This window comes from Pelodiscus sinensis, chromosome 6, assembly GCF_049634645.1.
Source record: "Pelodiscus sinensis isolate JC-2024 chromosome 6, ASM4963464v1, whole genome shotgun sequence".
In the NCBI taxonomy this organism is placed as follows: domain Eukaryota; kingdom Metazoa; phylum Chordata; order Testudines; family Trionychidae; genus Pelodiscus; species Pelodiscus sinensis.
In genome coordinates this window covers 62,751,960-62,774,140 of record NC_134716.1, presented here as the reverse complement: position 1 = coordinate 62,774,140, position 22,181 = coordinate 62,751,960, and the positions used below count along the sequence as shown (strand labels likewise).

The 22,181-nt window shown below is 39.1% G+C and overlaps 1 protein-coding gene across 1 annotated transcript in view; it reads left to right on the top strand.

Annotated features, from left to right (window-relative positions):
• MAN2A1 (mannosidase alpha class 2A member 1) overlaps nucleotides 1–22,181 on the top strand; it is a 207,732-nt gene that overhangs the window by 175,276 nt on the left and 10,275 nt on the right. The window contains exon 20 of the mRNA XM_075932033.1: nucleotides 6,972–7,166. Coding sequence (XP_075788148.1) covers nucleotides 6,972–7,166 — 195 coding nt within the window. The remainder of the gene's footprint in view (nucleotides 1–6,971; nucleotides 7,167–22,181) is intronic.

Genomic DNA, 22,181 nt, shown 5'->3' with positions numbered 1-22,181 from the left:
GTGATGGATTCTCTGATAAGCTGAATAAGTGACCACCTTAAGTTTATACCATATGAGTTGAGACCTTTTGCACACAAACTCTTGAGATATTTAGATTAAATGTAGCACAAAGGTTATGAATTTTAAAACTAAGGGTATGTCTAGACTGCATGGCTCCGTCGACGGAGCCACGTAGACGAGTTTACTAGACATAGGAAAATGAAGCGGCAATTTAAATAATCACCGCTTAATTTACATCAAAATGGCCACCACACTGTGCCAATCAGCTGTTTGGCGGCACAGCGGGGCAGTCTGGATGCACCGTGGTCGACAAGGGAAGCCTTTGTCTACCGCTCCGGTAAACCTCATTTCACAATACCATTATCTATTGTTTTTGCCAGAAATATTAATTCTGTGAGAGAGCAAATAAAAATGGAGAAGCGGGACATGATACTAAGATGAAACTGAAAATTAGATGAAGAATTAGATGGATTGGGAGAGTTTATACAGAAAAAGAATTGTAAAATGTTCAAAAGACAGGATTAACGAGCTGTCAGCAACTATTCAGCCATTGACTGTTTAGGTCAAGAGTGGGCAATAATTTTTGAAGGGGGGCCACTTTAAAAAATTTTTAAGTTGTTGGCCACCCCAGAAGGGGTGGGACCTTGGGCAGAAGGGGTAGGACCTTTAAATAGCAGGTGTTGATAGGGCTTGTGCCTCCCCTGCACTCCCAGACATCACGTTAGTGGGGGGCAGAAGCTGTGAGCCATTTCAACTCCTGCTGTTTAAGGTACTTGCTGTTTTAACATTATCGTGTGCTGGTGGCATAAGACAAGGGAAATATGTTTCAAACACCTTATAAATTTGACAGAATTCACTGTTTTAGTTTTATGTTGATGTTGTTAGAAAGAAATGCTGGAGTTAATTCCAGAGTACGCCTTTACAAGTAGCACCATAAACATTGCCAGCGTGTGCTGATAAATTTAAGAGAACCTAAATGAGGGATTTTATTAAGGATATTATTAAGCATAATAATACATATTATTAGGTATGGTAAAGTATTTATCTGAAAAGGTTAATCTTGTTCTGGGAGGTATTTAGTTGAGTATCTTGAGTTGTCGGCTGTTGCACTAAATGTTTAAGTATAGAACTCTGTGCTTAGATTAGTTAATTAGGCTATTTTAAAAAAGTCCTACTTGTGATTGAAAACATTTTAAGAAGAATGATTGTTACATACAGTAGTACTGTATGAAAAACTATCCAGTGAAGTTGCTGTGCTCTTGGAGTATCTATATCCCTGTGGTGCTCCACTACAGAATGTACGTGTGCCTCTGTGGAAATTATAAAGCAACGATTGTGTACCCACACTTGCACAGAAAAAAGCAATTTGTGCTCCTGTGCCATGGCATATAGGCAGGCCTGTCTGCCTATGGTTCGAGATAGGGATGTGAAGGAGAAGTTGGCTACAGGTTGGACCTCCCTCGTCCAGCACCCTCACGACCTGACCGGTCCCGAACGAGGGGATTTGCTAGACCAGGAGAGGTGTTCCTCCCAACATGGCCCATGTTGAACTGCCCTCTCCTAGGGCTCCAGCCCAGCACCGCTGCTGCCTGCCAGGCTGTGGAGCTCCCTAGCTGCCACTGCCAGCCCCCAGGTTCCACGGCTGGAGCACCGCAGCTGCAGCCAGAGGTCCGTGGCTGGAGCCCAAGCTCCACGGCTGCTGCTGATGCCTGCTACCTCCTGGCCACAGGGAGAAGAAATTTCTGCTGTCGCCTGTCTCTCCACATCTCCTCTCTCCTCTCCCCCCCAAAATGTAGAGATGCTAGACTAGAGTCCTGGTTAAAAGAGGTACAACCTGTCGTCGATTGACCGATAAGCCTAGGCTTATTGGTTAATCTAGTTGACTACTTGCATTCATTCCTTCCCTCCCCCACCCCGCTGCCTCTGTTTTAGAGGCAGTAAGGGGGGGAGTTGGCTTAAATGCCAGTTCCCCCCAGACCAGATCCATGGTGCTCCCTGCTCCCCTCTTCCCTTGCCATGCTGCCTCTATTAGAGGTAGCAGCATGCGACGTGGGCAAGGCAGGCTGCTGCAAAGCAGCCGCTGCCCACAGCAGGCTCAGGTTGGCCGTAGACAGAGGCTCCTCCAGCAGCAGCCCTTGTCTGGGGGGAGGAGGGTCTGAGCTTCCCGTGGACTGAAGCTGGAACATGGGGAGCTCTGACGACCACTCCCCCCACACACACACGGACAGTGGCTGAAGCTGCAACCTGGAACTGTTGCCTCTGGTTTTTAAATTCTCACCTCACAGACTGGGTCCTGCCTGGCACCCCACACTGACACAGAGGCAGCAGTGCAGAGTGGCAGGGGACTCCCCAGAAGTGGTGCTGAATTGCACTGGACCCGCCCCAGAGGACTATAGAGTAGTTAACTAATCAGTTAAGAATTCATTGGTTAGTTGACCATTCTATTACCTGCTATATCCCAAGTGTGAGATGCAGCATTCAATGGCAGCTGTTTTACAGCTTCTTGCTCTTTACACTTCTGTTTGTCAAGCTAAATAGATTGAGTTCCTTGAGGCATGTTTATTAGGCATATTTTCTAATCCTTCAATCGTTTTGTGGCTCTTCTCTGAACCCTCATCAATTTATCACCTGCCTTCTTGAATTGTGGAACTCAAAATTGAATGCACTATTCCAGTAATGGTTACACCAGTGCCAAATACAGATGTAAAGTAACTTTTCTTTACTGATATTACATATTCCCTTGTTTATGCATTCCAGGATTACATTAGGATTTTTGGCCATGCTGGGAGCTCATGTTGAGCTGATTATCCACCATGATCCCAAGTTTTTTTCAGAGTCACTGCTTCCTAGAATAAAATATCCCATTCTGTAAGTTTGATCTTATCAGAAGAATGTTGTTACATTTAGCCACATTAAAAATGTATTTTGTACTCAGTTTACCAAGCAATTCAGATTGCTCTGAATCAGGGACATATGCTCATTTACCTCTCCCCTAATTTTTGTGTCATCTGTAAATGTTAGTCTATGATTATTTTGTTTTCTTCACAATCATTGATAAAGATTTTTAGTATAGTGTCAAAATCACAGCAGGACCACACTGAAAACAGGCCAGGTTAATAATAATTCTGTTTACATTCTGAGACTGATCAGTTAGCCAGTTTTTATTCCATTAATGTATGCCAGAGTAATGTTATGTGTTATATTCGTTTTTATCAAAATTGTGTAATGCCAAGTCAAACAACATAATAATATCTAAGGGGTTTATGTTGACACTACTACCTTTATCAACCAAATTTGTAATCTCATTGGGGGAAAAAAAAGACAGTTAGTTTGACTCTGTTTTCCATAAACTCTTGTTGATTTACATCAATTACGTTATATCCCTTTAGTTCTTTATTTACGTTATATTGCTTTAGTTCTTTATTAATTGAACTGTTTCAGCTGTTCCATTATCTTTCCTGAGATTGATGTCAGGCTGACACCAGTAATTACCTGGGTCATTCCACTTGCCCTTTTTAAAAATGAGCACATCATTAGCCTTCTTCCAGTTGTCTAGAACTTGCCCAGTGCTCCAAAACTTACTGAGAATTAGAAGTGCCTCAGCCAGTCTTTTGAAACTCTTTGGAAGCTAGATACCTGGATCTGCTGATTTTAAAATCTGTGACTTCAGTAGTTTCTGTTTAATATCCTCTAGATATACTAATGGAATGAAAATGATGGCCTTATCACCATTTAGTGAGACTATTTATCTTCCCCTCACCCCAGAAAATACAGAACAGAAATATTTAACACTTTTTCTGTATTACTTTTAATTCTAACATCCATTTTGTAATTGATCAATACCATTGTCAGAATTCTTTGTTCCTATTTAAAAAACCTTCTTTTGTCCTTAATTCTGTTAGCCATATGTGCTTTATCAATTTTCTGCAGTTCCATAAATTCTGACTTATTCATTCCTATTAACATCTCCTTTCTTCTATTTGTTATGTTATTTCCTTTCTATTTTAAAGCTTCCTTCACCTTTTTCTAAACATCTTTGGTTTTTAACCACCATAATCTTCTTCAGTTTTGAGTTTATGGATTTTGAGGCATTTCTTTAGTAAGAGATAGACAAGAGGAGTGCATCCCTGTTGATTCTCTTGGACCTCTCAACAGCTTTTGACACCAACAACCATGGTATCCTTCTGGAACACCTGACGCAGTTAGGTATTGGAGGCACTGTTCTGCAGTGGTTCCAGTCTTACCTGTCTGGACGTTTTCAGAAGGTGGAACTAGGGGGCTGCTATTTGACCCCATGCCAATTGTGCTTCGGAGTCCCGCAAGGCTCCATCTTGTCTCCTATGCTGTTTAATATCTACATGAAGCCTCTAGGAGAGGTCATAAGGAGTTTTGAAGGGCAGTGCCATCAATATGCGGATGACACCCAACTCTGTTTCCCTGTGACGTCAAAATCAGGTGTGGCGGTGACTGATCTAAATGAGTACTGTATCTGGAGGAGGTGATGGACTGGCTGAAGTCAAATAAGCTGAAGTTGAATCCAGATAAGACTGGGATCCTGTGGATCAGGAGGCCATCTTTTCGGGAACGTGGCATGGTACCTATTTTAGATGGGGTTATTCTTCCCCCGAAAGAACAGATACGCTGCTTGGGAGTCTTCCGGGACCCTTTTTTAACATTTGAGAACCAGATTTCTTCGGTGACCGGGAGTGCTTTTGGGCAGCTTCATCTGATCCGCCAGCTGCAACCCTTCCTGAACAAGCATGACTTGGCCACAGTGATCCATGCTCTTGTTATATCCCGACTGGATTGCTGTAATGCGCTTTATGTGGGGTTGCCTCTAAAGAGCCTTCGGAGACTTCAACTGATCCAGAATGCGGCTACTTCAGTTTTAACTAATACTTATTATACAGAGCACATTGTCAGTGTCCAGTAGCTGCACTAGCTTCCAGTATGTTTTCAGGCACTATTTAAGGTTTTGGTTATGACCTATAAAGCCCTAAATGGGTTGGGTCTGGGATATCGAAAGGACCATCTTCTCCCTTATGAATCTGTCCGGGGATTGAGGTCAGCTGAGGAGGCTGTGCTCAATGTTCTCCCACTTATGGAGATAAGATTAACATCTATGTGGAACAGGGCCTTCTCAGCTTTTGCTCCTGGGCTGTGCAATTCTCTTTCTTGGGATATTCTCCTGGTGCCAACGCTAACATTGTTTCAGAGTCATGCTAAAGCTGCCCTTCTTACTCATTCTTTTATTGGTGTTTGAGTCTGTATGTGTGTTCTTCCTCTCAAGACATTTTTAGCAGGTTTTATGTCCCTCTGGGGTCTCGTATTTTTATATATATTTGTATTGTGTTTTTTACAAATTTGTAAGCTGCCTCTAATATTTTAAATAGAGAGGCGGGGTAAAAATATTTTAAATGAATAATAAATAAATGATTCCCAACGCTAACATTGTTCTGATTAAATCCTTCTTTTCAGCTAATTTGGCTCATATTTGCTTTCAGCGTTGTTGACCCTATTTACCAAACCAAGTATATACACTTATATTACTGGTCTGAACTTTATTCTACATGCACATTATAAATGTAAACAAGGCATGATTTACTTGTAGTACTTAAGCTACCATCATTTTTTAGACCAGTGATCAGTCCCTCTTTATTTTTTGAAGTGAGGTCAAATATAGGACTTTCCCCTTCCCCCATGCTGGTTGAAACACTTTTTGAATTAGGAAATTCTCAAATATAGTGTTAAAGAAATGTTAAAGATGTTTGAAACTGAAAGAATACAGTCAGGCAGCAGAGATTAAAAAATGTCCATATACTGTATAATATAGTACTGCATTAAATGTATACTCATTAAAACAAAAGATAAGGAAGCTGTGTTCATTTCATTTAAATTAGGATGGTGAAAAGTAGTTATTTACTGCATAGTACAGTTTCAAAAGTTTCAGTTCTTAGCTGAATTTCATATCAGATGTTTGCTGGTTGTTTTACCCACATAAAAATACAATAAAAATGTGTTGTTCTGCTAGACAAAAATAGGAAAAGCAACACTCACGTCTTTCCAATAAATTGTGTTAAAAAGTTAGCATGTATTTTATCTCTTGAACTAGTCTAAGCATACAAAACTGTATTTAAATTGTATAGAATTCTATAGCTTTAATTTTAATTTGCTGGCACTATTATTTGCATTGAAGTAAATGATCAGAACTCCACTGAGAATAATGCTGTCCTACTGAATCCTTGCTCCACAGTTTACAGTCTAGGTTTATAACAAGAGTGAATAAGTAGATGGAATAGTCAATGGGATGGCAAGATAAGATAACAGTAAATGGTATGTTTTCCTACAAAATCATAATGTTGTGTTAACCACCTCGTCATTCTCATGGAATGTTTTGAAGGCACTACAGCACTTGTTAATCTTATGGAGATACTTCAAGGAGGATGAAAAAATTTGACAGATTTTACAGGAAGTTTGATGGGTGGCATGGGAAAAAAGCACAGAAGTGTTAATGATGCCTCTTTGGTAAAGTTTTTTGAGAGCTACTGATCTGTATAAGAGTAGATACTATAGTTATTGTTTACAACTGGCACGTTTTCATTCCACTTGAGATTTGTGTACACTGGTGCATTGTATCTGGAGAACTTTCCCCTGTACCAGTACCTACATTTTCTTAAAGGGAAATATGGGAAAGACCAAGAAAATCCCCCAACACTCTGTCTGCCAACCATGTGTGGTAAGAAGGAACAGAGGGGTTTGGGATAGCTCCACTCCTTTATACTTCAACACATCTTGAAGAAAAGTAACCAAGCAGTTATATAACATTTTTTTATTAGAGAAGTAGACAAACAACTGATTGAGAAGTTGTATCTTTGTTGTTTGTAAAAATAATTGTTTTAATTTACAGATTTGCACTTAATTAAAACAGCTATATGTAAACTTAAGTGGTTTAATATGCTTATTTTTTATAGAAAGAAGCAAAGTCATCAGTCAGTTTCCCCTCTCTTCTGAGCCATATAACATCGTCTTTCCTAAATCATCCTGTAATTCCAATGACTACATATGCAGAATCTGGTAACCCACAGATTTTGAATGTCTTTTCTCCACTCTCTTCATCCATGCCTTGTGACATGCACATGGTCAATCTAAGGACAATACAATCTAAGGTATGTTCAAAATATTAATGTTATGAACAAATGTATGATATAACATTTATATAACGTTGATATAACAGTGATATATTCTGGAAAACATTTCATTCTATAAAAGTGAATTATGAATCCACAAAGGATATAGTAAGTGATTCACCATAAGAATGCAGGTCTTTTTCTTCTGCAACAGTTGAAGGATTTCCATATTCTCACCAGTCGTTATATTTGAAACATCATAGAGATACAAGATTTGATATACCACGTCACCATACATGTACATTAAGTCCATCCTGCCTTTAGCTGTGGTCAGAAGATGGAGAAAAGCAATCCCCTCCACCCTCACTTATGACTCAAACCAATTGGGCAATCTTGTATGTGGAGTCAAGTTCTTCTTGACTCCTCCAGATAGTCAGCTTTTTTCCCTGCCTGATGAGGTTTGTTTTCTTTCGTTGTCTTTCATTAATACAAAACTACTACTACTAATTAATAAATTTAATTTGGGGCATGTTGAAATGACTACTAGAAAGTCAATATAATCTGCGATGGTAAGGTTATTCACTATTCTTCCACATATGATTGCTCATATTTCTTCTCAGTGCTACAGTTATTACTGCCTTTAGTACTCTGTTGAGTTAATACTCGGATATGACTTACTGTATCTTGGTGGAGTGTCCTGTTATCCCAATATTCCTTATTTTATATAAATATATTTCATTTAAAGCACAATATGTCAGGTATCATGGCAAAGCTTATCTGATATGTTCGAAGCCATTGTTCTATCTAAATATGTATATCATTAGTGCATAGAAAGTTATGATATTTAGTTGTATTGTCACTAAAATATTGTGAGTTGGGGAATTCCCATATATTAGATCCCTTGAGACAAGGGAGTTAACCAAAGCCAGAAAAATGTCAAACAACCATCAAAAGTTACAATTCAGTGGCTCACTTGAACAAGGCCACATTAGGGAAATTGCACAACCTTGCCTGATTACTCAGTAATGCCAACCAAACATGTGTAGACTTGTGTTTTCTAAGCACATGGAATGAGGACATAAAATAGAGGACAGAGGTTGGTCCTGTCTCATCCTCCACCTACACTGAAAGCCACAAGAATGCTGGAGCCAAGGTGACTGGACTTGGCTATCAGCGAGCGCCTGTGTATGAAAGATTGTTACCAGCTTCTGGTATCTAGAGAGGTGAGAGAAACTGCTTAGTCGAGAGATGTTCCCTAGTCTGTTAAGGTTGAAAATTTAGATTTTTTTTTTTGTAATTCTGATTTTCCCCATCTCTTATTAGAGATCTACCAAATTCATGGTCCATTTTAATCAGTTTCATGTACATAGAATTTAAAAATTCTAAATTTCATTATTTTAGCTATTTAAATCTGAATTTTCATAGAGTATGTTTAGACTACATGGCTCTCTCGCCAGAGCCATGTAGATTAGTTTACTAGACATACCCAAATGAAGCGGTGATTTAAATAATTGCCGCTTCATTTAAATTAAAATGGCTGCTGTGCTGTGCCAATCAGCTGTTTGGCGGCACAGTGCTGTAGTCTGGATGCTCCGCAGTCGACATCAAGGGCATTTGTTGACCTCCCTGGTAAACCTCATCCCACAAGGCATACCGGGGAGGTCGACAAGTGCCTTTGATATCGACTGCGTAGTGTCCAGACTACAGTGCTGTGCAGCCAAACAGCTAATCGGCACAGCACAGCAGCCATTTTAATTTAAATGAAGCAACGATTATTTAAATCACCATTTCTTTTGGGTATGTCTAGTAAACTAATCTACATGGCTCTGGCGACAGAACCATGTAATCTAGACATACCCTCAGTGCTGTAACTGTTGAGGTCCTGACCTAAAAAGGAATTGTGGTGGAGTCGCAAGGTTATTGTAGGGGGGAATGCATTACTGCTACCGTACAGCTGCAGGTAGCCACGCTGCCTTCATAACATGGTATCTAGAGAGCAGCGGCTGCAGGCTGGCAGCCCAGCACTAAAGGCAGAGCCGCTAGCAGCAGCACAGAAGGATGACATGCCATGGTATTGTATTGTATTGCCACCCTTACTTCTGCACTGTTGCCTGCACAGCTTAGCCTCAGTTAGCAGCCTCCATTCTTCACCTGCCCAGCTCTGAAGGCAGCAGCACACAAATGGCATCGTATAGCATTACCACCCTTACTTCTCTGCTGCTGCTGGCTGGGCTCTGCCTTCACAGCTAGCCTGGCCAAGCCTCCCAGCTCTGAAAGCAGCACAAAAGCAAGGGTGGCAATACTGCAAACTCCCTTCCCCCCAACAACCTTGTGACCCCCTGCAGCTCCCTTTTGGGTCAGGATCCCAAGTTTGAGAAACTCTGGTCTTCTCCACAAAATCTGTGTAGTATAGGGTAAAGGCTCAAGAGACCAAATTTCATGTACATGATGCTTTTTTATTTATAGGGAGGGCCCTATTTCTAATCAATTAAAAACAGTCTTTTATAATCAATACATTTATTCTAATGTTCATTCTTACCAGTGAGTTTGACTCAAGTGTTTTGTAAATCTGCTAAGATTACATAGGTTGGTGAATTTCCACTTTCCATTGAAGAAGTGGTGACCCAATTAATAAACTAGCATTGCTTCAGAAAGGGTCTTCAGTAGTGCACGGCAGTATATTCCAGTGGTATAAGCCTGGGAGCAGGGAGGATTTGGCTGCTACTTTTCTCTGTTTCATTGATGAGTGGCTTTGGGATCATTCATGCAATCTGTCAGTGTGGGGTTTCACATGCAGTTTGAGTTGTAATGGTACCTGGAGGGGGGTTGCTGGTTGTCCCCAAGAAAGTATTTTGAGACAACCCAGTTTAGTGAGTTAAGGGAACATAGAGGACTCATAATCCCCAGTTTCACCCTGGCAATTCTATCACAGAAAGACTTCTATAGTTATCCTGAATTGTTCTATCAGCTTCTTGTCTACTTTGACTGCACTCATCAACTTACTATAGATGTTTTCTTTCAGTTTGCTCAGTCACTCAGGAGCATTGTACATTCTCAATATTTGCTATAACCCTTTCTGCCAAATACTCTCAAAGGCCTCTTCAATGTCTATAAAGGTGTTGAAGAAGATTGGGTTGTGTTCTTTATTATTCAATATCTGTCTTATTACAAATAGCTGATCTATTGCATTTCATGTGATCCAACTCCAGTCTGTTCCTCTGTGAGCACTGCTTCCACATACCTCTTTCTCCTCCACAACATCTTGGTGAATGCTTTATCTGGTACCCTTAATAAGCTGATTCCTCTGTAAATCTTGTACTTGCTCTTATCTCCTTTTATTGTTCCCCCACTCATTCAGGACTGCGCTTGTTTTCCCTCTTTCCAGTCTTCATTTGATTTCTAGGGTCCAATATTCACCAATTGTTTGACCGTAATTCATTCATTTTGTGGTTGACTATCTGCATCCATACTCGGAGCTATTCCATTACCATGCTTCAACACTGTTTCTGCCAGTATCATTCTTTTAGAAGTCGTATGGCTGACTTCATAACCATAGGAGACTTCACGCAGTTGGAGGGCCAGATGTGCCTTCCTTGGATCTTAAAGTTATTCACTTGATATTGTCCTCATAGTCTTGGAAGATTTACAGAAAAAAACTGAGAAGGGTGACTGGGAAAACAAAAGATTCAGAATGAAGGTTGGCATAGAGAAAACAAATTATTTGAATTGGAAAACAAAAGGAAGAAATAAAGGTCAAAAAGATGGAAACAATGAACCAGAACACAGAGAGAGAAACTGTTTCTTCGAGGGCTAGTATTAAAGAACAGTAGTAATTATAATAAAAGAAGAATCAAAGTAACTAATATTGCATTTAGAATATTCTGTGAGAACGGGAAGACTGAAGACATTTTGATAAATTTTATAATCAGTATATGACAACTGTGCTAGTGCTGTTATTCCAGATTGGAATGCTGCAGTATGAAGAAAGCTGACCAACTAAAGATATTGACCTGAGAAATGAATTGGCTGAGGAAGCAGATCAGTAAGTTTCAAGACTGCTGAAAAAAATGAAGTGAAAACAACTAGGGAAAGAAATAATTCTATGATGAAAGATTAAAAAAAGTCTGTGATGGTTCGGATGAGTGCCAAAAATTAAATCAAAGTATACACACTAAAGTGCAAGGAACTAGATGTACAGTATGCAGTATATCTAGATATACAGTATAAATATGGTGGAAAATTGTATAGAACAAAAAGTGTAACAAACCTGTTTAATAGAGTATCCTGTTAAATGTAACCTTTAATTGGTTAACTTATTAAACAGAATTTGACACCAATAGTTCCTGCACTGACCTGTAGAGTCAGAAATATAAAAGCCCTGGTGTGATGGATGTCAATGGACTAGATGTAATGGGATTTTAAGAACTATTATGCAGTGGGGTTGAAAGATGGACTGTTTTGGGACTGCATTATGGATTATTTACATTATGTTGTTTTAATAATTTGGTCCCAAGAAGTGATATTATTGAGTCAAGACTGCCTAATGTGGAGTCCTTCGGAGCCCAAAGAAAGAAAAAGGATGGTAACCCTAGTGTTAAGGTGCCCAACTACAAGGCACTAGGGGATAGGGAGAAATCTTCAGAGACCACTTAGAGGTAGACATCAGAATAAATAGTTCCTTAAAATGGTGAAGAGAATTTTCAGAAAATGGGGACAATGTTAGCTAGAACTTCATTCCTTGCACAAATGCCTTCTTTATTGTCAAGAACAGGCTGGTACTTTGGTGATGCATTTTCATAGATCAGGTACATGTATACATTGCTACCTGTCTCTTTACTTCCTCAAATAATAGACAGTGCATCTACACTGCCCCTGTAGCTCGAAATAAGGTACCCAGTTTGAACTACGCAAATTGCATAGCTTATTTTGAGTCAATTTCAAAATAGCTTATATCAAAATTTGACACTGTCTACACAGCACTTATTTCAAAATAAATTGCTATTTCAAAATCTCCCTTACCTCATGGAATGAGGTTTTCGGGGCTGTTGGAATTGTGAGCCCTTTATATTTCAAATAACTGGCATGCTCCAAAGACATGAATAGCTATTTTGGAGTGCCTCGTGTATCCCGAAGTAGCAGTGCAGTGTAGATGTAGCCAACTTGACTATAATTCAGTAATTTGTACATAAATTCCCATATTTCATGTTTCTGGTATCTATTGTATAGTTTGAAGAGTTTGTTCATGGATTTATTTGTGCAAAATGTTTTGCAATTACCTAAAGATACCAGATTTTCCTGCCACTTAAATTAGTTGAATGCACTACTTTTTATACCAGAATATGCTGGGTGAAAGGTTTAAGTAAATATTTTTGTTTTTCATTGGAAAAAGTCATGAGCATTATGATTAGAGTTAATAAAAATAGTTGCTAACAAAAATAAAATTGAGTCACCTATTCAACTGTCATTTTAGTGCCAAGAAAATGTTTACATTTACAAAAAACAAAACAATTCAAATTAGTTATAGAAAGAGTAATGGACGCTTTGCAAGTTTCTGATTCAAGTATACTATCTGTAGTAATTATTCAATAAAATGAATAATGTTTGAAGTTGAAATGCTATAAATGTAAAACTGTTCTTTCATTTCCGATGGTCTTCACCTGCTAGTAGAATATATATATGACAGCCAATCTTGATTTAAAGTTCCCTTGTGATGGAGAATGTACCACATCCATATGGCAAGTTATTCTATGGTTAATTTACCTATATTGTTAAAAATGTGTACCTTATTTCTAATCTGAATTAGTTAACCTTCATCTTGACAGCCATCTAATCTAACCACTGGATCTCATTTTAACTTTTTTGTATTGATTAAAGTGATGTCTGTTTCCCTGTATAGGTGCTTGTTAGAGTGTGAGCAGGTCATCTCATTTTTTTGGATAAACTAAGTAGATGGAGCTTTTTGTGTGTCTAACTATAGGACGTGTTTCTTTTTTGAGGGCCTCTTCACATTCCCTCTTGTGGGATATGGTGTTGAGCTGCACAGTTGTCTTGCAAATCACGACTTGCACTTGCTTCAACAACGCTGCTTCTCAAGAAGAATTGCCAGTATTGGATGAGTTGGATGGCTATGTCTACGCTACCAGGTTATTTTTAAATATGTTATTTCAAAATAACTCTTGAAATAACTATTTTAAGTCCTAGAATCATAGCACACTGGAATGGCCCTCAAGAGCTCATCAAGTCCAGTCCCCTGCCCTCGTGGCGGGACCCAGTACCATCTAGACCATCCCTGATAGATGTCTATAGAGAAGTAAGCTTATTCCTCTTCACAAGCAGGGGTTATTTCTAAATATCAAGCCCTCTATTTTGAAATAAGTCTTGGGAGTGTCAGTGCTCACCTTGTTATTTTGAAATATCTTCCCAGTATAGACATTCCCTATCAGAGCCATCTGAAGGCGTTGACAAATCACCTGTCAATGTATATACAATTGAAACTTCACCAGAGCATCTGACAGGCATCTCATTCACTTGTTCCTTGATGAACAAAGGTAGTTCCAGAAATTTTGGGAAATAATGGTTATCCCTCTTCAATTTGAACCACATTTTAGCAACAGAATTGCTTTGACCTTTTTTTTTTTTTTTTTTTTTTTTTTTTTGATATTTTGCATCTGCGTACTATAAATAAATAAATATTCCTGTTAATCCAGGACATTTTAAGGATATTTCTCTTGTTTTCCTCACCACCAATATCAAAGAGAGTTAGTAGTGTGTTCCCAACACCTATTCAGGGTCAGCTATTTCCACTAGAATATTCTTTTGAAAATTCCATGGTGGTATCTACTGCATAGACACTTCCCAGTGATACCAAGACATCTTGTTCTTTTTTCCTTTGGACAGGAAAGGATAAAATGTGTCACTTTTGTCAGAAATACCTGCTTGTTCACCTCTTTGGGTTTTAATGTAGCCAATTATCAGGGTATAGGGTTGCCAGCTTTGGTTGGATGTATTTCTGGAGGTTTCATCAGATGATATTATCTTTGATTGAAGATTAATCTTTTATTCCTGAGGTCTCCAGGACAACCCTGGGCAGTTGTTGGCAACCTTGTCAAATCATGATGTCCTGATAAGCGCACATTATGGGATGTTGTGAATCACATTTTGGACTCTTCACCAGGGAAATAAAAGGTGGCACCAAGCCTCATGTAACCACAATTGAACCCTAGCAAAAACACAGTGAGAAGAGCCTGTGATGTCTCCGATAATAATGTGAGAGTTATACCCAAAGGTATATGTGACTCAAGGACCAGGAGGCATCAGAATGTATAGCTGTGGCGAAGGTGCTTCTGATTAAGGTCCTCTAACCTTACTTCTGAGTCAAATAACACCAAAAATCTTCCTTTGAAGGCAGAGGTCTTTAGAAAAAAGCAGAGCAACTCAAGTTGCTGTGCCTAATGGTTGAAGCTTGCTACAAGAAGGAAATATTCAAATGCAACATTCGATTTTAAAAAGCCTCCCTGTCTGAAAGAAGGGGATGCAGCCTGAGATGTGGTGCCAGTCTGCATCTTTGACTATGCCTGCTTTCAATAAAAGAAGTCAGTATACAAGGAGAATTCCTCACTGATTATCAGCTGAACTGTGGCTTTGTTGATGGTTGACATTTTTTGATGGTTGAAAACTACACACGCATGCCTCAATCCTTTGGACCTCCATATCTTCTTCACCAGTGCTTGGTGCAGGATTTCTTACAATTATTGAGTACTAAACACCATCTGCAAAGATTATTCCATTCATTTCTGCTCCAGGCTACCTCACTTTCTTCCCCTTCTTTCCTCTTTGGGGAATCCATCTAATAAAAGAGACCTGTTGGAGGAGGAAGATTACCTCCATTTATAGGGGGCCATAAAGAGGTGCCACAAGCACGCTGAAGAAGGAATTTCTAACCTCAGCCCTATTTCCCAATAACTCTTTAGCCCTTTTTGAGAAGCCTCTGTTTTTCAGGTTTGTCCCTTACCCCTCCCACATACCCAAAGAGTTTCCTTCATTCTTTATTCCTAGATATATGACCTTGCATTTGACTGTTAAAACACACTGAGTTAAATCAGACCATACAAGCAATCTGTGGTGGTCTATATAATTGATCACTCGATGCTGTCAATATTTGCTACTCCACCATTTTTTGTCATGTGCAGATTTTTGAACAATGTAGGGCAAGCAGCAGATTCCTGCAGTATCACGAGGCCATTGGGCAACAACTTTGCATTTATAATTACTACTTGAGAGCTGTCTGCTTGCCATTTTTTTCAGTCAATTTTAAATGACTGCATTGATTTTGAATAGTGCAGTTTTTATTAGAATGTCATACAGGATTAAGTCAGATGCCTTACAGAAGCATGTATAGTATACCCACATAGTTCCTTTAATAACCAAACTTGTGATTTCATAAAAAGAAATATATTTTTACACTTTTCCCATAAAAACAAGTTGAATTACATTAAGTATATTAGTCTTTTAACTCTTTACTGATTGTATCCCATGTCAGCTTTTCCATGCTATAGTTGGGATTGATGTTAGGCTAAACAGTAAATTGTTTCCTGTCTCTCCATGTGTGTTAAATATTGGAGAAACACTGGCTTTTTCTCAAGTCTTCTGAAACTTTCACAGTGTTCCAATTTTTGTTAAAATCAGTGTTCATGTTTCAGATAACTTGCATCCAAAAGTATTAAAATCATTGGTTGAGGGGCTATCTGATCTTGCTAATTTTTGTTATAGTAGCTATTTAATAGCCTTCCTAGTTACTGATGGGAGGAAGAATATGTCCTTGCTCCTATAAGATATGAAGACAGCCATTCTGCTATTTTCTTAAACAAAATAGAAATATTATGTAATGTCTCCTTTTTTTGCATCGCGATTGATAATTTTACCATTATTGTGTTGGATTTCTACCATTGTAAGAATTCAATTTGTTCCTAATATATTTTTAAAATGTAATTGTTTTTACACTGCTTGACACAGATTTTTCCCCCCAATACTTTTAGCTTTGTTCATACAGTGAAAGCTTTGTTATCCACTACTCACAGGAAATGGGGATTTCTGGTTGATTGAATGTACCAGATGATAAAACTTACTGCTCTGCCTTTGCCCCCTACCAGCAGACCTGGCTCCTGGCAGCTAAAGTCAGGCTAAGGAGGAAGGAGGTGCTTGCTGATGTCAGTCAGTGTTGCCAGTTGTCAGAAGTCCCGCAACACCCCCGGCTGGACAGGCAGGAATCAGGCACATGTGCCTGAAGATGCAGCGGTATTGTGGCTGGGGCAATGCTGGTTAACAAGGTTTTTGGATTAACAGAGTGCCAGATAACAAAACTTTCACTGTAATTGTCTGCAACTCCTAATTGCTGCTGTGTAGCCTTCACTATCAACTTGCTGCTTTTTCCATTTGTTGTTACATATTGGGTTTTTGTTTTGCTTTTGTATTGCTTCTTTCACCTACCCTCTTAACCATGAATTTTTAATGAAAGGAGATCTCTTTTCCCACTGCAAAATGGGTGGATGGGTGGAAATTGGCATCTAATAAAGATTTTGTAAACTGTTCCCAATTATCTTTCATATTATATGCTTTATATTTTCTCCTGCTCAGTTTTGCTTATAATTATTTTCAGCTTTGTGAAACTTACCTTTTTTAAAGCAACAAGATTGTATATTATTGGTTAGGATTACACTGTTTGCATGTAACAAATGAAGTTAGATTATGATCACTTGAATCTAGGCAATCACTGTTTTAATTCATTTCTCTTGCATGTTCATCCAACAGAATTAAGTTTAATACACAATTACCTAGAGATAGTTGTAATGTTGTTTGTTAAAAAGTTACCTTCTATAATTTTTAGGAAATCCTTGAACATTTTACCCCAGCATGTAACCTCAAGATGTGTGTGTCTGATTGAAATCCCCCATGATTTTTACTAGCAATATATTATAGGTAGGTGTTGAACATGCTGCTTATCCTGTGTCCTCATCTGATTTGCTCAGGATAACCCATTGTACCCATTTTTATGGATTATCAGATAATACATTGATACTTCAGAAATACAGGACCTCTAATGCTCATGCATCTATAACTCTAGAGCAAGTAATAGTATTTTTAATGTGGTTGGGAGCCTGCATCTTTCCCTTCTGCCCACACCATTTCCTATATAGGTTATACGGAGTGATTTTTAATATGAACAAGTTATCTTCATGTTCATACCAGATGTGTGTTATCTCTAACAAGCTGTTATCTTCCAGTTCAAAGACTTAGTTCCCCTCTCATGAACCTCAAAAGCTTAGGATAAGGGGTAAATGTTCACCAGAATGTCAGAAGAATTCGCAAGCCCAATCCACATTAGCCCTTTGGTTCTAGTCCCACTACCTTCTTGGAAGTTAAATTTACAGCTGACAATTTACTCCAGAAGCTACTCATTCAAGCCACTGTTCCCTCGGACTTATTTTTACAACATCATTTACAACAATTCAATTCATAAATATACCTAGCACTATTTTTGTGATTCTGGATATGTCTACACTGCATTTAAAAACCTGAGGCTGGCATGTGCCAGCTGATTTTGACTTAGGGCTCAGATTCAGGATGTTTAATTGTAGTGTAGATGTTGGGGCTTGGGCTGCAGCCAGAGCCCTGGAACCCTTACATCTCACAAGGTCCTAGAGCCTAGACTCTAGCTGAGACTCATTGTTTACACTACAATTAAACAGTCCCTTAGCCTGAGCCTACAAGCCTGAGTCAGCTGATACATACCACCTACTGGTTTTTAATTAGTGTAGACATATCTTTAAAGGCTAAAACAGATGGTCCTTTCAGAGAGCAATTTGTTAGTCTTCTTTTGTGTGCTATAGCCCTCTTTCAAGAAGTGTTAATTCCCATATGTGAACATTTGTAGAGGGAATTCTCTGTTTTCCAACTGGTTTCAAGATGCCACTGATGATCCAGAGCTTAGGTGGGTTGTTTGGGACTATGGTCCCTTATCTAGCCAAAAAGGTGCATGTGTTCAGTTCAAACAATCAGTGCTTTATAGATCACCCCAGAGCCTGTAGTACTCATATGTGCACCTGCAAATCAGCAGAGGCAGTAAGCAAAGAAAACAGTTGGAGGTATGAAACCTTCCCTTCTCACAGTAAAAACTGTATTAACAAGTGAAATGAATTTCTTGAACAAAGAAACTGCCTTTCTTTTTTTCAGATAATTCCAAGTCAGAATGATAAATATCATGACTTCTTTGTTAGCCTACAAAACACATTTCTTACCTGAAATTATACATTTTGCACTGTTCTAGCTATTGATTCATATTAGAGACATTATAGTGTTGTCATTTTATATATTAAAAAACCCTATCATAAAATAACAAGAACATTATTTAGATTTTTAGATGATAGTACTCTAAAGGAGTCCATGAAAGAACAAGTGAGAAAAATACTGAAAAAGTTACTTAAATTTAAAATTATGTTCTTCTACAGAAAAATGGTAATTTCGACTATTGTAAAACATCAGCTTTCATGTCTTAGTGCTTCAGGGATATAGAATATTTCTCGTTTCAAATGGGATTTGATGTAAAGTGATATACTCTAAATTGTTTTTCAGCATTAAAAATAATTTTTAACATATTCTTGTATAGCAAACATAAATGTATATCTTTATAGTGTTGCTTAAACTTCCCAATATATGACTAAACATTTTATGGTAATCAGTTAAAATTGTTTAAATGGCCCTTCTCCCACATTCAGTTTAAAATTTTAGTAGTATTGCCTTGGGATACTGCTTAGGAGAATTCATGGCAATAGGGCTTGTTTTTCTTGTTTTTATCGGCCAAGAACCTGACACTGTTAAATTATCAAGGGTTCAAAATTAAATCAGTATTGAAGGTATTGGCAGTTGTACCAAAAATTTGGGAGTTTTGATAGTGCAATTGCTTAGGAAATGCTGTCACATTTTACAAGGCTGAAGGTATTTAATGTCTATTGAATACAGAGAAGAGTAAAAGTAAATTTTTATACATTAATCATAGCAAGAGGAATTGAGAATTGATATAAGTTTGATTCTCTTATATTTAGTCACTCCCCTAAACTTAATTACACTCAGTCTAATTTACATGCTGGGAGTGGGGATAGTGAAATCTAGATTAAAGTAAAATGAAAGTGACTTTGACACCACTCTATTGTATAAATTAGACCTGTCTAGTATATATTATTATAATACACGTTGGTAGGATGGTTATATACTAATAGTTCTAGGTTAAGATATGCCTGCATTGCACACTCCTCAAAACAGCATGTAGAGTACATACGCTGCGCAGCCCCTCCTCCCCCTAGCATAGGAAATAGCAATGTAGATGGTGAAGTACTCCTTAGATGAGGAAAAACACATGCATACCTTCCACAGGGCTCTGTATGCCGAAGAGATGCCTCCCCTGTCTATAGTGCTATTTTTAATGGTATAATTTTAGCTTCCCCCACTGCTAAGCAAGATGGTACCACAGTGAAAACTCCTGCATCCTCCCACCTCCTCAAGATTTTCACTGCTGCATGTAAACTATACACTGCAGTGTGGATGTAGCCTGCATTTCACTGTAGTGTCTTAGCTACACTTCGCCCACATACTGAAGCAAGTGTTCTGTAGTATAGGCATAGCCTATGTAATTACTAAATCATAGGCATGCCTATATTTAATAAAACAATTACATGTTAATAGAATTTAATGTATTTCTAGTTTAATAAATTCAAATCTTAATTAGGAAAACTTTTAACTTAAAAATGAGTTGAAATATTCATGCTATAAATCAGTGGTCCCCAACCTTTTGGGGCTGCTGGGCATCCGGGGGCGGGGCCGGCACCGCGCGCCCGGGGGCAGGGGCCGCCTATGTGCCGTGCGCCCAGTGCCGGCACCACGCATGCGCCAGGGACGGGACCAGGCCAGATCATTTGGTGGGCGCACGTAAATGCCCCGGCATGCGCCATGGCGCCCGCCGGCACCGCGTTGGGGACCACTGTATGCAGATAACTATAAGATAAATCCAGTGGATGAGCAGCTTGTCATTTCTAGCATCACTTCACCCCCATAGGAAGTCAGGCTTCTGCACTATACATTTTAAATGATGTTTCTCTAACCTGCATTTTACACAGATGGTCAATAATATAATGAGTTGTTATTCTAATAAACAATATAGCAAAAAATTCACAACCCACAAATGCACTAAGTACAGTCTACCTGCTCAGTACTATTCTATTCTGTAAACACATTTCAGTAATTATTGATCCTGTTGTCAATTAAGAACATTCAAATAATGGCCAAGTGCTACCTAATGGTATCAGTTACATGATCTTTTCATCAGTAACGAGTGCTTGGGAAATTATTCTAGTGTGCTGTCGGGAGGTGCTGTTTTACCAATAAGTTGTAAAACCAATAAGGTGATCCAGAATGCCAGAGTCTCGTAGAACCTGTATTTAGTCTTAACCAAGCAAAGATGGGGACAAGATGTTGTCTTTACCCTTGGCAAAGGGTATTTGCACCAAGGACGTTTACTGAATATTGCTGTAGTGGCAACTTCTGTTCAGTAACAGAATCTTCATATATACCCAAAATGTGACAGTAGTTGGATTGAATTCAGCCTCATCTTCATTATTTCAGGTGATCCACATTCACAGTGAGTTTAGTCAGTATAGTGATGGTTTCAATGAAAATGTCTTGGATCAGTCATTTCTGATCTTTTGTTGAAATTTCCTTTGATTGGAGAACAGGTGTCATTTATTCCCTTTCCATACCCACTCCATTCACTTACAGTATTCGCTATCTCTGACACAAATACTGTATGACTGCCAAATTTTGTGCTTTGCCACTGATTGCTCCTCAGCCAACAATCTCACTTTGCAGAAGGCTTTACTTTGTTCAGGATGGGGGAAGAGGTCATTTTATAGCTCCTAGAACCTGTGATCTGACTGCTGATATCTAATATGATAACAGATGTAGAGTTTAGAAAGCTGTTCAACAGCCCAAGCTTAAAACCTTTGTGTGTGTGAGCTGTTTCTGTGGCTCACTGTATTAAGATGTTGCTCTAGGAGCATAGGAATCAGAAATATAGAAATGTGGAACTGGAAGAGATCTCAATAGGTTAAACCTCTCAAATTCAGGACTCTCTTGTCTGGCACCACAGATACTGCTGGATCCGAGATCCTTGGCTGTTTAGGTTCAGGAATTGGGCTGTTAATGGGGAGTGCAGCGGGACAGCATGCTGGAGAGTACAACCCCAGCTGGGAATGTTGGTGCGGAGCACAGCCCTGCCCAGGTCACAGGCACTGGGACCAATGGTGCCTGGGAGTGCAGCCCTGGTTGGGGCTGGCATAGCAGGGAACACAGCCCCACCTGGGCTGGAGGCAGTGGAGCCTGGACCCCCAGTGCGGAGGTGGGGAGAGCATAGCCTCAGCAAGGCTGTGGAGAGCAGGGCCTGCATAGGAGCAGGCCTGACAGCCAGGAGGGGAGCCTTGACCTCTCCTTGTCTGCCAAACAACATGGTCTGGGATAGCTCAGGTGTAGAGGGTGCCGGACCAGGTAGGACCTACCTTGTAATATAGTCCCCTGCACTCACGGCAGGACTGAGTAATAACTAAATTGTTCATGAAAAGTATTTGCCTAACCTATTCTTTTTATCTCTCCAGTGATGGAGATTTCACAGCCTCCCTAGCAATTTGGTCTAGTTTAATTACCATGATAGGATTTTTTTTCCCTCATGTCCAACCTAAACCTTCCTAACTGCAATTTAAGCACTGGGCCTTTTGTCCTATCCTTGGAGGTTAAGGAGAACCATTTTTCACCTTCTACTTACAACAGCTTTCCATGTTCCTTCTGTTCTCCAGACAAAACATACCCAATTTTTTTTTTAGTCTTTCCTCCTAGGTCGTGTAAGTCTGGACCTTGAATAATTTTGGTGCTTCTCCTCAAAACTTCCAGTTAGTCAAATCTTTCCTGAAATGTGGTGCCCAGAACTGAATACTGTTTTCTACTTGAGACCTTTTC